General features: G+C 43.5%; 1 protein-coding gene across 2 annotated transcripts in view; it reads right to left on the reverse strand.

Moving 5' to 3' along the window:
* The window catches only part of gabrb3 (gamma-aminobutyric acid type A receptor subunit beta3), a gene marked incomplete at both ends in the record, with an annotated part of 57860 nt that overhangs the window by 10662 nt on the left and 30936 nt on the right, over positions 1-16262 (reverse strand). For both annotated transcript variants that reach the window (XM_080536202.1, XM_080536203.1), the window contains 2 exons: positions 1000-1082; positions 2495-2715. In XM_080536202.1, the coding sequence (XP_080392328.1) occupies positions 1000-1082; positions 2495-2715 (304 nt within the window). The remainder of the gene's footprint in view (positions 1-999; positions 1083-2494; positions 2716-16262) is intronic.

Below are 16262 nucleotides of genomic sequence, written 5' to 3' on the forward strand. Positions count from 1 at the left end.
GACGCTCAATATCTCTGAACTGCCCTAAACGGAGATAGAACCTTAGAATTCTAAGCCCCCGCACTGTTTCAAACATACTAAACATACCACATACCCAAGTAAGAACGGTGCCTCAAAACATATCAAACTACAGTCAGATGTCACATGAGAGAGCCATCATACTTTAGCGCTAAATCTCTAAATCGCTAACACTGCCTTTTGTCATTGTGTTTGTTAAGTAATACGAGTAATGTATTTTCATTTGGAATCATGCAAAGTGACATTTATAGTCCGAATGGCGGAGTATGATTAAGTCTTATGAATCACACAGGCAAGGCTGGGCAGAGGCTCCTGGTAATTGCTGGTTACATGAAGCTGATGTAAATCTGTCATTAGCGTGATGTCTGATAGCATGTCCAGCCTCATTGGTAGGCAGACCAACACAATAAACCATTCGTGGGATCAATGTCCTTCAACTGTTATGTCTTATGAGGATAAATGTATTGGGCGCAGAGAGAGACAAACTAGGCATAAAGACTGATTAAGTTTGATTAAGTTTGGAACAACTGGCCTCCAGCCCTCTTTCTGGGAATTCATGGTTGGAAATCTTTCAATCGAACACAAAAACAAATATTAGAGAAGGTGAAATAATGTGACAATCATACTGCCGATAACTTCAAACAATATTGTCATCCTAATAACTAACATTGACTAATATGTGAGAATAACATGCAATGTGTTATGAGTTTATGTTTCCTCGAGAACTTGATTCCACACAGGATCTTCCCATTGCTTTCCAGAGCCTGGACTGTGAGTAACGGCATGGTGCATTGTGGGTAAGCCTCTGCCAGGATCGTGGTTCTTGGGGCTGCAGCCTATCTAGGGACATGATTCCATGAGTGAGAATGCCATGTGGATTAGCCTCTCCATGGGTTAGGGCTCTCTGTACAGTAGTTCTGTCCCTGTATCTGTCTCTCTCTGGTCCCTCTCTGTGGACATGTCCATGGGTTTACTACTCACAGCTCTCGATCTCCAGAGTGCAGTTCTGCTCATCCAGTGGATATCTTCTAAGATCCATCATACAGGCTGCTGTTGTTGTGATCCTGAATCAGACAAACAAACAAACAAAGGACAGCAGGCCAAGAGTTAACAGAGCGAGCATACAGGAACTGTAAGTGGTCCAAACACACCCAACATAAACATATAGAGAGAGAGGGGCGGCTGTGACGCAGGAGGTAGAGTCGCCGTCTAATGATCGCAAGGTTGGCATATCAGCGGATTGAGCCCCGGCTGGCCACATGTAGAAGTGTCCTTGGGCAAGAACCCCAAAATTGGGAACTGTTTTAAAATGAACCAACAAACCCAATACTGCGGGGCAAAAACCCAAGACAAGAGAACAACACTCTCTACGAGTTTACACCAAGAATACCAGTTACAGGCAACTACAACATTTCTATCTGACACCCAATAGTTCATACTGTAGTTTCCAACTGAACTGCTAAACAGTGTATGAATCCAAAAACTAAATTAAAATATGTGAATTTATGAATCTAATGGGGCATGCTTACCCTGTCAGCAAGTTACTTCAGGTTTTTCACACAGCTTGTACGGCTTGTAAATGCAGACAATCTACCTCTAGACATTTCATATTCTACTTTGAGGGATTCCACCACACCACACAAATCAAGTGTATCTGAGATGGCATACTCATACTGTATTCTTAATCTCAGTTCGTGTTATTTGGTATGAAAGACTGACTACAGAGGGGCGTTTCAAAGAGGGAGATCATGTTTGCATCAGAGTGACTTCCAAGCTTTACTTCCAGGCTGAATACATGCGGGTGAGCCCAGTCCCGCCTGTGCATTACCATAAACTCATGAGCATTGGTCCATTAAGGGCTTCATAACAGACAAGCAAATGAAACACTCTCTCTTCCGCTATCGATTACTGAGATCTCTGTCTTGATAGCATAGCTCCATCTCTTCCTGCATGGTAAAGTGCTGCTCTGCTGGTGCATTACACTGGACACTGCAGTCTTTCCAGTCTACTGTTTGTCTATATACCATGTTCAAATGAATATGCTATGATATTTCTGTATTGCACATTGAAGATTACAGCCTATACAACACAACAACATGTTTCATTTATGTGTGAAGGTTATTTTGTTATCTAACTACAGCCTAACTGGATTGGAATGGAAATCAAGCAACAGAAAGAAGTTATCACATTGGGCGGCTGTGGCGCAGGAGGTAGAGCCGCCGTCTAATGATCGCAAGGTTGGCAGATCGGCGGTTCGAGACCCGGCTGGCCACATGTCGAAGTGTCCTTGGGCAAGACACTGAACCCCAAATTGCTCCCAGTGAGCGGGCTGGCGCCTTGCGTGGCAGCTTGCCGCCATTGGTGTATGAATGTGTGTGTGAATGGGTGAATGAGAGGCCGTTGTAAAGCGCTTTGGATAAAGGCGCTATATACGTAAGTGCAGTCCATTTACCATTTATCACATCAAACTACTCACCTCAGGCCGTACAGGACCGTGCCGTCAGGATGCAGTCGGATCATGCGGTTCTTCACTGTCACGCCGTGCACAAAGGACTTCTTGTCGTTGAGGAAGTAGGTGTCAGGGACCCAGAGCTGGTCTGCCACCCGGTTGTCTAGTGTCAGGTTGAGGGGGATCCCTGCGTACGCCAGTCTCTTATCCCTCCAGTACTGCTGGAAGTACATGGTCAACGTGTAGTCCTGGGGAGAGCCAGAGAACCACACATGGGACACTTAAAACGTGAAAACACCATGACAACATGAAATCTATCAACCGATCCATGTCGAAGATCTTAACGTGTCTTAGACTGACATCATAAAATCGTGACGTTAGGATTATAAGGTTATTTTTGTCAAAATAGAGGTTTTTTTACATAATCTGATCCATTAGGTGTTTATTAATGCCTGTGTGGTGTTATTTTTTAAATGTTGACATTTTTTAGTTAGTAATGAATAAAATACAAAGGTTCCATCTCACAGAATATAATGGAATGTAAAAACTTTGACGCTCAATATCTCTGAACTACCCTAGACGGAGATAGAACCATATAATTCTAAGCTCACGAAATGTTACTGTAAATTCTATTCAAATGTCAACAACAAGTATGATATTCCGGCATTTCACTATGCCCGCCATCACAATGAATATTCCATAAGAATGTAGTTATTTGACCCAACTCTGAGATCTCATTGGGCGACCTACACTGTCACAACAAAATGGTAAATGGACTGCACTTATATATCGCTTTATTCCAAAGCGCTTTACAACGGCCTCTCATTCACCCATTCACACACACATTCACACACCAATGGCGGCAAGCTACCATGCAAGGCGCCAGCCCGCTCACTGGGAGCAATCTGGGGTTCAGTGTCTTGCCCAAGGACACTTCGACATGTGGCCAGCCGGGGCTCGAACCGCCGATCTGCCAACCTTGCGATCATTAGACGGCGTCTCTACCTCCTGCGCCACCAAAAACTGGGTTCAGGGGGTCACTGACTACCCCACAAGACCAGACCGCCAAGGTCAAAGCTAGAAATTCACAGACTGACTCGTGGAAATAGATTTCCTATTGTCAGGGTGATATTTATAGAATTGTCAAACAACTCTGATTCAAAACAACCAGCCCAGCCCAGGGCAGTCGTTTTTTAAGACCTGTCTACTAGTGTTGAAGCCCCCCTCAGCCATTCAGAGCAGCAGTCCCACACGTTCCCTCAGACTATAGATTTCCGTTACTGCAGCGACAGCATCGATACTACGTTTCAGTCAGGGAGACCGACCGCTTACCCTCACCGTGCCAAAACGCTGCGGATTTAATGAAGAAATAAACAACTTCTACTGTATGAAGACTTGGATAATGCTTTTCAGTCAGAATAGACTGAGAACACTGCCAAACATTGTTCAATGTATCCATAAGAGCTAATGAATAAAATGAACATGAGAAACAGTGTGGCCTGTGAGTGTGTGTGTGTGTGTGTGTGTCTGTGTGTGTGTGTGTGTGTGTGTGTGTGTGTGTGTATGACTGCTTGTGTGTCTAATCTGCGTGTACATTTTTATACCCCCGAGGGCTTGTGAAGACCTGCCATCTTGTCCTCTAAGCTGTGAACAGTCTGTTAGACTAGTTAGACATCGTTTAACAACATGTGCTTCAGTGTCTCTACTAGAGGTCTTGGGTAACTGCATACTGTATTGGTAAATTGGTAAATTGACCGACTTATATAGCGCCTTATTCCAAAGCGCTTTACAACGGCCTCTCGTTCACCCATTCACACACACGCATTCACACACCAATGGCGGCCAAGCTACCACGCGAGGCGTCGGCACCGCTCACTGGGAGCAATTTGGGGTTCAGTGTCTTGCCCATGGACACCTCGACATCTGGCCGGCTGGGGTTCGAACCGCCGATCTGCTGACCTTGCAATCATTAGACGCCCGCTCTACCTCCTGCGCCACAGCCGCCCGCCCCCCTGTACTGCAAACTAAAGTCAAGAAGCTCAGATGAAATGAAGACCAAGGTGAATGTCCTGATTCCCCTCTGGTGCCTGGACTACCATTATGAGGGATGTGTAGTCGTTCCGTCAGGGCTAGAGATGGGGTAGCTAATAGCTATAGAATGTCTCTAAATAGGTTGAATTATAACGGCGCTTTCTGTCTATAATGCTTGGGGAGCAGAGAACACAATCTGTACTGTTCAGTAATATCCTGCAGCGCTCGAACAGTTAAGAGTAAGAGCCACATACTCTATGAAATCTGGTTGTGAATAATTCAGAAAGCATTCTGATACAAGACCGGTTCCACAGTGGTGGAGCCATCAAGGCTTCTAATGGACCTCTATAGCACATGTACGCGTGTTGTGTTCTGCTGACTAATTCCGAAATGGTTCCTGAAATAGTTTTGAATAAATAAGCAAGCCTAGTACCGGAATAAACAAACACTTTGGTTGTGCTGAGAATGCATCTATTTCGATCTACGTACTGACACAATAGCACATTCATCAGAGATGACGGACTGTCTCTTTACCATAGTACACTGTAGTATTAAGTTATTTCTGCTACTGTCTAATTGTTTCAGGTGAATTTGACAAACGTCTGCATGAAGACTTCAGTATTGTACATAAGCATGGGAGTATTAATTATTGAAATACCTCTAAGTGGGTAATGGCAGTGTTATTACAAGGTAAGTTGGACTGCAGTTTCCAAGTAATTATTTTAGGTAGTTGTCTTTCTTCTTAATGGTAACTTTCAGTATTTAGGGTGAGGGTTATTCCAAGCTGTAATGTAAATGCAATTTAAATGTGTAATGTAATGGAAATGTTCCCGAAATACCTAAGTAAAATCAACAGCAATGATAATATTCCATGGCCACCAGGATTGTGTATGTGCTGTGCAACATACAGTACGGTGGCCTATATGGCACACATAGTATTTTCTCTTTAGGTTTTGTATATCCTACCAGGTGGATCTATAAAATGTGCATGTGGTTATAACTGGACAGTCTGGGCGGATTGATGGCAGCTGCTGGACTGAAACAATCAGGTGTAGTGCTGAGGCACATATGTACATTTCAAGCCTGCAAACTGCGACACTTTAAATGAATGTGCAATAACACTATGTGCAATATGACAACCCTAGTCGTCTATCTGTACAGTATAGTATAGTGGATAGTGTACATAGCCTTTATTTATGTAAACCAGCTCCTTCCCTTCTTGTGTTTTTTTCTTTCCTAGCACCAGGGGAGCCACCCCTCCTAAATTTCGTTGTTTGGTACCTGTACTATAGCAATGACAATAAAGACCATTCATTCATTCATAAAGTGTTTGTTGCATTCATTCTCATAAACGACAGCTTTTCCTGGAAGAGATTTATATACATTTTGATTGGCCCAGTAAGACCCACTGGGCCAATCGAGTCCAATCACCCACAGATATCTGGATTACGTTCTCAAAACGAGACGTCTCAAAGAACAGCATGAGATGAAACATCGAGAGACCATGTTCTATTTTAGGTCACTTTTTTTCATGTTGTGAAGGTGAAAGTGAATTCTGCTGGGAATAGAGGGACTGAGCAGGTAATGAGAGGAAACGCTCCTACTGGGAAAAATCCTGACCCTGTAACGAGGTTTGGCAGAGCCGTTTTTCGAGTCCCCTCAGAGATGTTTTCACCTTCCTCTCTGGTGCCGTAACTCTCTCTACTCCCCCTGTAGAGAGAGACGCATTCAGCACCCTCAATAAAGTCTCTCCTGTGGCCTGTGCTCCAAAGCGCTTTACAACGGCCTCTCGTTCACCCATTCACACACACATTCACACACCAATGGCGGCCAAGCTACCATGCAAGGCGCCGGCCGGCCCGCTCACTGGGAGCAATTTTGGGTGTCAGTGTCTTGCCCAAGGATACTTCGACATGTGGCCAGCCGGGGCTCGAACCGCCGATCTGCCAACCTTGTGATCATTAGGCGGCGACTCTACCTCCTGAGACACAGCCGCCCCATACTACTCTAACATACCATGAGCAGTAACAGTGTGGGTCTCTGGGTGACTCAGCCTAGCCTGGTAGTGATGCTACTGACACAACAGACACAGAGACGGAGCCCAGCTGGGTCCAGGACCACACACACCATCTCAAAGTCAACACTTCATACAGTCATATGACATTCTGTTTGTATGAGAATTCATTTGTAGTGTTTTCAACAGTACCACTTCATATTAACATGCGCTCGCTTCCACATGTGTAGGCTACTTCAATATCTGTGAGAGCCAGGATACCATTTTCACAGAAACCCATTTTAAGATGTTCCGAATTCCCGAAGAACGCTGAATCCCTCCACGCGTACCTCTTTAACTGAAGTCCCTGACATGAAAAATAAACTAAATTATTTAAAAACGATAGTGTAGCTGGCCAGCCAAACAAAACTGCAGGCCTAAAATATTCATCCCTTTCCGATCCTCTACTTTAACATTAGGTTTGGAATGAAAGATCTCCTCCGGGATTCAATTCATAATGTTTGTTTTAAAAGGCGACAGCTTACGAAGGCTTCGGGCTGCGCCAGTGTTTCTACAGTAAGGCTACAGATGGTGGTGCTACTGGGGGAATAAAGTACTATGCATCAACCGAAGGTCAGTGTACAACTATTGGATGTAGAGCTGAAGGATGTAGAGAAAGTATAGAGTTGTCAGCTAATGACATCATCAAGGACAGAACATCTAGAACATCAGCTCTGCTCAACCTAGAGTACAATGACAATGAGATGGGAACATATAGCAGTGTCATTTAATTCCCAAACAACATAAAGGGGGTTAGTTATACACTAACACTAAATAATATATAGACAGCGTGAAATTGTCAGGGTTTTTATTTGAATCATAATCTCATCAGAGAGAGAGAGAGAGAGACAGACAGACACAGAGAGAGACAGAGACAGAGACAGAGAGAGAGAGAGACAGACAGAGACAGAGACAGAGACAGAGACAGAGACAGAGAGAGAGAGACAGAGAGACAGAGACAGAGAGAGAGAGAGACACACAGAGAGAGACAGAGAGAGAGACAGAGACAGAGAGAGACAGAGAGACAGAGAGAGAAATAAATGACGCCCAGTGGGAGGATGAGATTGTGGTGTCATCGACTGTTCTGAGAGCTTCCCATTGCCACACACAGACATGGCTACCTGTTCTGAGAGCTTCACATCGCCCTACACAGACATGGATACCGCTCGCCAGTCAAACATCGTTTACGTCAACGTAACACCGGGGTGTCTGCTGGGGATGCAGGAATAGCACTGAGACCCCCAGGGGAGGGAGGAATAGCACTGAGACCCCCAAGTGAGGGAGGGGGTTTCTCCAGAGTTGTGTATATGTTACGGTACATGTGGGAAAACTAGGGTTAGGGTTAGGTGATAGGGTGATACGGTTAGGGTTAGGTTTGGGAGTAGGGATAGGGTTAGGGTTAGACATGCCAGCATGTACCAAGTCGACGTAGCACCCAACCCTAACCCTAGTTTTCCCACATGTACCGTATTCCCACATGTACCGTAACATATATAAGAAAGAAGAGTCACAATCGAGAGATGGCAGCAGTAGCCTCAAACTGTATCCAAATTTCCTATTCTGATAATCTCTAAATGCTAAATATTTCCTGTGAAGCTGTAAGGAACCGAAATAACTTAAATGTTGTTGTTGTTTTTTTTAGCAAAGGACAGGTAACTATTCCCAACTATTCCAGATTGGCGGCTGATTTTAGTTGACTGTAAAGTTGGCATTGAAATCAGTCTCTATTGCTCATATTCCACGCAGTATTTTAGTACAGTATCAGATCAAGAGCACGGAGACCCTGTGTGCCGTCGTCATGGAAGGCTACACATGTTTCAGGCTGGGGTCCCCCTGAGGTCCAAACTCAAGAGGGGTTTTGGTGGATTACTGTATGTAGCTGACTTATTGACAGAGCCTTTCTACTGTATATACATCTGCAAGACTCTAAGACACAGCAGGAGTCTGCAAGGGTACCACTTCTCTCCAGAAAGAGGTGGATTATGTAAACACATTAAAAAAAGTCTGTTTTTTTATGCATAATGATGCTGACATTCTGGCTGACTCACGGTGACTAAAGTAAATAATTACACCACATGGGTAAACTCTGATGAAGACTACAGAGGGATATCTGTCTTGAGAATGGAAGACTCGTGTCTACGGCTCTCTAAAGAGTTCACCTGTTGCTATAGGGGACAAGTGCCTCCGCACAAGGACAGCAGAAGGAAGCTCGTGTTTATTGGCGGAGAGCACTTAACAACATAAACCTGGTTAACTGACATTATGCAAAAATAACCTCTGATTGAGAAATTACAGGGAACCGACGCAGCTTTCAAGCTAAAAATAACGGAGAGAGAGGAAGCAAAGTGAGAATTATATTAATAAATCTCATCTCCTTGACGACAAGCTCTCTGCTAGCGCGCCCACACAGGGTTTGGGCCAATACCTTGTGTGACTCCGGCTGTTTGAACGCATGCCGCCGACACCTCTGTGCTTTCCAGTTCTCTGAAGAGAGACAGATTGTTCAGCTTTTCAACACTTCTGTTCAACAACACTTAAACAAATTCTACCAAAATTAGTCAATTATTCAGGCTGAAAACTAAACTAACGCAAATCAGAAATGACATTCACTGCCTCAGACAATCTCATCATCGTATCACGTCTTGTCATGTCTCGTCTCTCGTTTTTGAATCACGAATAAAAACGACCTCATACGACTTGAACTCCAACGCATACGGTAACAACACATGCATTCAGGGTGGCCAGCCAATCACGTTCAACAACTCTGTTGTCTATAGAACGCCAACGTCTAAACTCGCCTCATCACCTAGGTACGTAAGTGACAGAAAGATCTCGAGGCACTGACTGTCTGTGACTGATTATGGTTTCCAAGGCAACTGTTTCCACCACGAGCTCAAACACGGTTGACCTCAAAAATCATCATCGGCTAACATGGCAGTTGTCTCGTTTTCTCACAGGCAAGAGAGACACTGAGTACTGAGACGACAGGACCATTTGTGTACAAGTTATTTCACCACTCAGCTCGTCTCCCCTCCATCCCCTCTCCACAGATACCCTGGGATGCTTTTCCGAGTGCACTCCAGGAAGGCAGAAAAAAACAAAACGCAGCAATCAAGCGGATGCAATTTGCATTGGCCTGCTCCTCTGAGTGGAGAGAGTGGGGGGGGGGGGAAATGGCTTGTTCAGCAGAGAGCTATGCCATATCCTCTGGATTTATCAATGCGCAAGCATCTGTGGTGACGCCATGCCACATGTCCATTACAGACGAGCTCCTCTAGTGCTATCAGAGAGCTACATCCATCTATCAGAGAGCTACATCCTTCTACATCCATCCCATCTCTCAGCACCACGGCACCAATCATTGAAGTCCCTAACACCCAATGCTGTTTATAGGGGCACTGAGCGAGGGACCAGAATGGTTTCCCAATATATTATCAGGAAATGAAGCATTTTCAAAGCATCCCAGATTCAGACGTAGCCTAAGTGTGTCAGCCACTACTATTGCAGGCGAGAGGGAATCTCATTTTAATATTTCATCAACACATTTTTCCACTCCCTTGGCCCAATTTACTGGGTTAATTGACGTCTTACTGTGACCCTACTGAAACACACTTGAACACATGATGCACTATGCTGTACAGTAGGCAGCATACTGTATAGTACATGTGTGTGACGTGAAGAATTGCTGAGCAAGACAAAAAGGTGGCTTCAGCAGGAGTCTAATGCTTACAATGCAGTCAAACTGGAACACAAAATGTAATCTGTGTGTGTGTGTGTGTGTGTGTGTGTGTGTGTGTGTGTGTGTGTGTCTGTGTGTGTATGTGTGTGTGTGTGTGTGTGTCTGTGTGTCTGTGTGTCTGTGTGTGTGTGTGTGTGTGTGTGTGTGTATATGCTGACCTCCTCTAGTGAGGGGTGAACTACTTTCAAGAGGAAAATGACACATGGTACCATTCCAATCACTCTCATAAGTGACACGACATAATGAGGGGACTATATATCGGTGTGTCTGTGTTGAGGTTGAGTATTTAACACACATGTAGTTGCTATGTGTATTATAACACTGTTAGCGACATGCAGTAGTTTGGCATTTCTTGTTTAACAAGTGAAACAAGGAGCCTGTCTTTATTATTGTCTAAATCCCCCAAACCATGTCAGTTAACAAACAACTCTAAAAACCATGTCAGTTAACAAACAACTCTAAAAACCATGTCAGTTAACAAACAACTCTAAAAACCATGTCAGTTAACAAACAACTCTAAAAACCATGTCAGTTAACAAACAACTCTAAAAACCATGTCAGTTAACAAACAACTCTAAAAACCATGTCAGTTAACAAACAACTCTAAAAACCATGTCAGTTAACAAACAACTCTAAAAACCATGTCAGTTAACAAACAACTCTAAAAACCATGTCAGTTAACAAACAACTCTAAAAAACCATGTCAGTTAACAAACAACTCTAAAAACCATGTCAGTTAACAAACAACTCTAAAAACCATGTCAGTTTACAAACAACTCTAAAAACCATGTCAGTTAACAAACAACTCTAAAAACCATGTCAGTTTACAAACAACTCTAAAAACCATGTCAGTTAACAAACAACTCTAAAAACCATGTCAGTTAACAAACAACTATAAAAACCATGTCAGTTAACAAACAACTCTAAAAACCATGTCAGTTTACAAACAACTATAAAAACCATGTCAGTTTACAAACAACTATAAAAAAATAAATAAACATATGAGGCAGTAGCAACGACGAGCTTATGTTTATTTCAGTGTCAAGCTAACCGTGCCAGAGACATCTGAATAAAATATAATATGGCTTCAAAGTGATTGAGGAAGTACGTCAGCTACATTACATGAGAGAGCTGTCACAACAAACACAGTGAAATATGGCAACCTCTCTCTGCGTACAGCACTCAGTAACGTGAGCCAGCAGACAGTGTCATAACAGACCATGTCATGTCCTGTGACATCATCACATCGCCTGTTATCTCTCTGCGAGTCTGCGTCAGGGTGACAGACTGGCATATTCTCTCCGGGTGCTGACCTCTGTTTGGGGTGAGAACGAGGTATTGCATGAACACCTAGAGCCATGCTATCTCAGTCCCCAGAGAAGAGTTCAAGACTAGACTACTGGGCTGTTATGTAAATGCAGTGCATTGATGTCATATGTGATCTAACTACGTGCTATGAGGTATAATCTATATTGGTGGTCATCAGTCATAGTCCTTTTTTTCATTTGCAGAGGAGGGTCTGGGTTTTCTCAAATGTGGGGCAATGGGATACAGGACTGTTTACATGATGATAATAATAACTTTATTTTTATAGCGCTTTTCCTGCAAACGTTGCAGCTCAAAGTGCTTTAATCATTATATGATAGTCCCTTAATAGGAAACAAAATAAGATAATAATGGTAGGCTTTTTTCTACGTTTACACATTATTTTACTCTTGCAATGACCCCTTTGTTTTAACTTTAACACGTCCTCTGGGCGACTGGTCGTTGAGCCAGACATAAACAGTTTCCAAAAATAACCAACTTATGATCCACTCTTTCTTCCTTTTTATGTTGTCTCTTGCTTCATATCAAATCAAATCAAATCAAATTTTATTTGTATAGCGCCATATTTGTCATGCAGTATTTCCACATGCAAATAGAACAGTATGCATATGGTATATCTGTAGAGGCAGATTGCCAGATTGAAGACCAAGGGTGATGGAGCATTCCAAACCGTGGCTCCCAGGCTCTGGAATGCTCTGCCCTGGGATCTTAGATCAACTGGCTCGGTCGAGGTTTTTAAAAAGCAGCTAAAGACTGTGTTGTATAGACAGGCTTTTGGATAGCCCCTAGGGCCTGTCTTTCTGTGTCCTGCTGATGCTGTTAGGCTACTACTGTTGTCTGTTACTTGTTTTTATGTTCACTTGTTTTGCCTCCTGTTTTAACCTGCTGTGGCTTTCGCTCTTGTATTATGTTTTATTTGTGTTTCCTCCTTGTTATGTAAAGCACTTTGTGACCCTTGGTCTGGGAAAGGTGCTGTATAAATACATTTTACTTACTTACTTTTATTGACTTACCTATAGGCTATAGCACTGGGCTATTTATACACCAGGTGATGATGAGAATTGAACATAAGTCACAGAGAGCAGGAAAGGACCTCAACGTGTCAGTCATTTTTATATACAGCAAATGAGGGGACGGGGTTAGAGGCTAATACTATTCGGTTGTTAAGTCTGACGTCAAACGTGACGTTTAGCAATTTCCGGGTCCAAACCAGAGTACCAGTGTACTACAGTGTTAGAATGACAGTTCAATCGTTTTTTAGACTGGGATCTATTCATACAACAAGGGACACAGCACTTTCCCGTTTTCCACATATTGTCAGCGTCTTTGAGCCTCGGAAAAGCGCTATATAAATATAATGAATTATTATTATTACTGAGGCATTTCGAAGAGAGCACCTCAGCCAACGTTGGACCCGGAAACACGTCACGACTTAACAACCGAATAGCTGTTTGGTAATGTTGATAAGGTAATGCAATCTATATTTGGTGAATACTATCAATATCAGAATAAGCAGTCATGCTAAAAGAAGCTCTAAAACACAGCTGGAACATGAAGACAACAATATAATTTACTATAGGGTTACCAGGGTTACCAAGGCACATTTATATGCTGGTGGTGTCGTATGTAATACTGTTGTTAACTGCCTGTATTAGTGTTCATACATAGCCTTTTGTTTTCCTGTCTAGAATGTTCAGTGTAACATTCTAGAATATTACAGCAACATTATTATTCCTCCAGGGGGTAGGTGTTTGTGTGTGCAAAGACTGGCTTGTTATGTAATTAACTAAATATGACACACACCGCACACACACACACACACACACACACACACACACACACACACACACACACACACACACACACACACAATTAAAATGGGATGAAGGGCATACTGTATCATCATGAATGAAAAAATGCACTGTGAGCTAGTTCAGCACCATGGACAGCTCCCACAATTATGGAGCCTTCTAACCTTTACCTATGTAAATGTTGCACTTATATAGCGCCTTTATCCAAAGCGCTTTACAACAGCCTCTCATTCACCCATTCACACACTCATTCACACACCGATGGCGGCAAGCTACCATGCAAGGCGCCGGCTCGCTCACTGGGAGCAATTTGGGGTTCAGTGTCTTGCCCAAGGACACTTTGACATGTGGCCAGCTGGGGTTCGAACCGCCGATCTGCCAACCTTGCGATCATTAGACGGCAGCTCTACCTCCTGCGCCACAGCCGCCCCACAACATAGGGATCAAGTAAGAACAAAGACCGTTCAATAAACAAGAACACTTTGTGAGCCCGAGAGAGAGGCACACGTAACACTGACTATGCGTCAGTCACAAATATCGCTTCATGCACATCAGACTCCTAATTTCACTACTCTACTTTAAAAACCAGCCACTGGGGCAACGTGGACGGTATGAGCATCTATGGACAGAATACAAACACGTCCAAGTGTCCATCCAATCGCATCAAGCGTTATTGTTAATCATCTACAGGCCTCATCGACAGCACATGCTCCCAGGCCCTCTCATTGGACACGTGGGGGAGGCCTAGTTGAAACGGGTCTCCACTGTTGCCCAATCGCTGTGCCCCTGGTGAGACGCATTTCCTCTGCCCCATCTGCAGGCTTCCACAATTATAACAGTCAATCTGACACGGTGACTGTGGCAAGCTGATTGGTCTCATATGGTTCTACTAGAGGTGGCGGTGGAAAGGAGTTTAGATCCTCACTACGCCAGGTGTGGTCTACTCTGACAGAACAGACCGCAGGGAGCTAGAAGTGGACAATTAACATGCTTGCATAGGCTGCGAATGTTTATGACCACTGAAGAGGAACTTTGAGATCAGAAACCACACATGGGTTTGACTTACTAATATAATACTCTTCATTTGGTAAATGGACTGCACTTATATAGCGCCTTTTCTGCTGCTCCAAAGCACTTTACAACGGCCTCTCATTCACCCATTCACACACACATTCACACACCAATGGCGGCAAGCTACCATGCAAGGCGCCGGCCGGCCCGCTCACTGGGAGCAAATTTGGGGTTCAGTGTCTTGCCCAAGGACACTTCGACATGTGGCCAGCCGGGGCTCGACTCGAACCGCCGATCTGCCAACCTTGTGATCATTAGACGGCGACTCTACCTCCTGAGACACAGCCGCCCCTTTGGCCTCAACTCTGGCCAACGTAGACTTTTATACGATCTCATCTTACTTTAAAAGCACATAAGGGCTGAGTGAGGAGACCAGACCAACTTATTGAACGATAATAAATCCAAATGTCAGACCGACCAACAGAGGGCTGGCTGCTTGCTCTGTGTGTTTCACTGGACCACGTTCTCGTATTACAGAGTTGCACCGTGGGTATATTCCATCATACGTATTTTGTCAGGACAAACATGTCAATGGCTATTTCCTCCAGGAGGTATGTGCGAGAGCACCACGCTCGCTTGGTCAGCAATTCAGACCAAAGATGGATGGCATAGACATCACAATCTGGAGCCAGAACTGTACCCCCCCTCCTGAGGAATAGCTGCCCTGCCTCGCACATAAAAACATACACTGACCTTCTGGACCTAAAGGACCGTGAGTGGATTCTGTCATACTCAGAGGAAAGGCATTGGACCAAGATGTGTACTGTAACCATTCATCATTCATCCAACCATATGTTGGAAACAGCTGATGACATCAGGGCTTGGGCCAGATCAGATCATATACAGTATGGTTATGAAAGCCATTGTAAAGACTTTAAAAGGTTCTTTTTCCAATTACTGATTTCCTCATTATGGCTGATGTGATTTTCTCCTCCTTAATATTCAAATGGTTACATTACAAATACTAGTATGCAGTGTTGGGGACTAGTTCCACGATATGTAGTTCAACTATCGGTTTAACTGTATTTTGCAGTAGCTTGGTGGTAGTTAAACAAAATTCTAATCCTAGTTCCTACAGTTTTTCCTGTAGTTAACATTTTTTTTTGCAATGTAGTAGTGTGGCTACTGTACTCACTACATTTCTCCAAAAGATAACAAACAAAATAACAGTGGAATGTAACTATTATTCCAGCCCTTGAACATCAATTTCGCCACTATTTCTTCTCTTTACTGCCACGGGTCTCCCCACTTTGCTCCACCTCACAGTTATTTTCTCCCCCAGTGATTTCAGACACACGTTCTGTCACATGGAGCTGGTCATCTCTCAGTAGCTGACTGTCTGTGTTGGATAAGATAGTTTTCGATCTAGTGAACTACTTTTTCAAAGTAGCTTTAGTTTGACAAACTATATTTCTCTCAAGGGTATAGCTTTAGTGTAGTTCAACTTCTTTCGTTGTAACGCAATTGGTAATCTAGTTAAATACATTTTCAGAGTATCTTCCCAACACTTCTCATAAGGTGACAGGAGACCAAACGGCCTGGAGCACGTGTCCATTCCATCAACTGTCCATCCCATCTAGCCATCGCAATGACAGATTTGGATCTGTCACGCCCAAGTTTTATCATACAATATTGTCAATTTAAACAAAGTTAGCCTATGCACCCATGTCTAACTATGCACACATAGAAACAATAAAACATGACACAATAATAAACAATAAACAAACACTAAATTCATACATTTAATGATTTGGAACTACTTAC

This window comes from Nansenia antarctica (genome assembly GCF_963989245.1).
Source record: "Nansenia antarctica genome assembly, chromosome: 7".
Classification (NCBI taxonomy): domain Eukaryota; kingdom Metazoa; phylum Chordata; class Actinopteri; order Argentiniformes; family Microstomatidae; genus Nansenia; species Nansenia antarctica.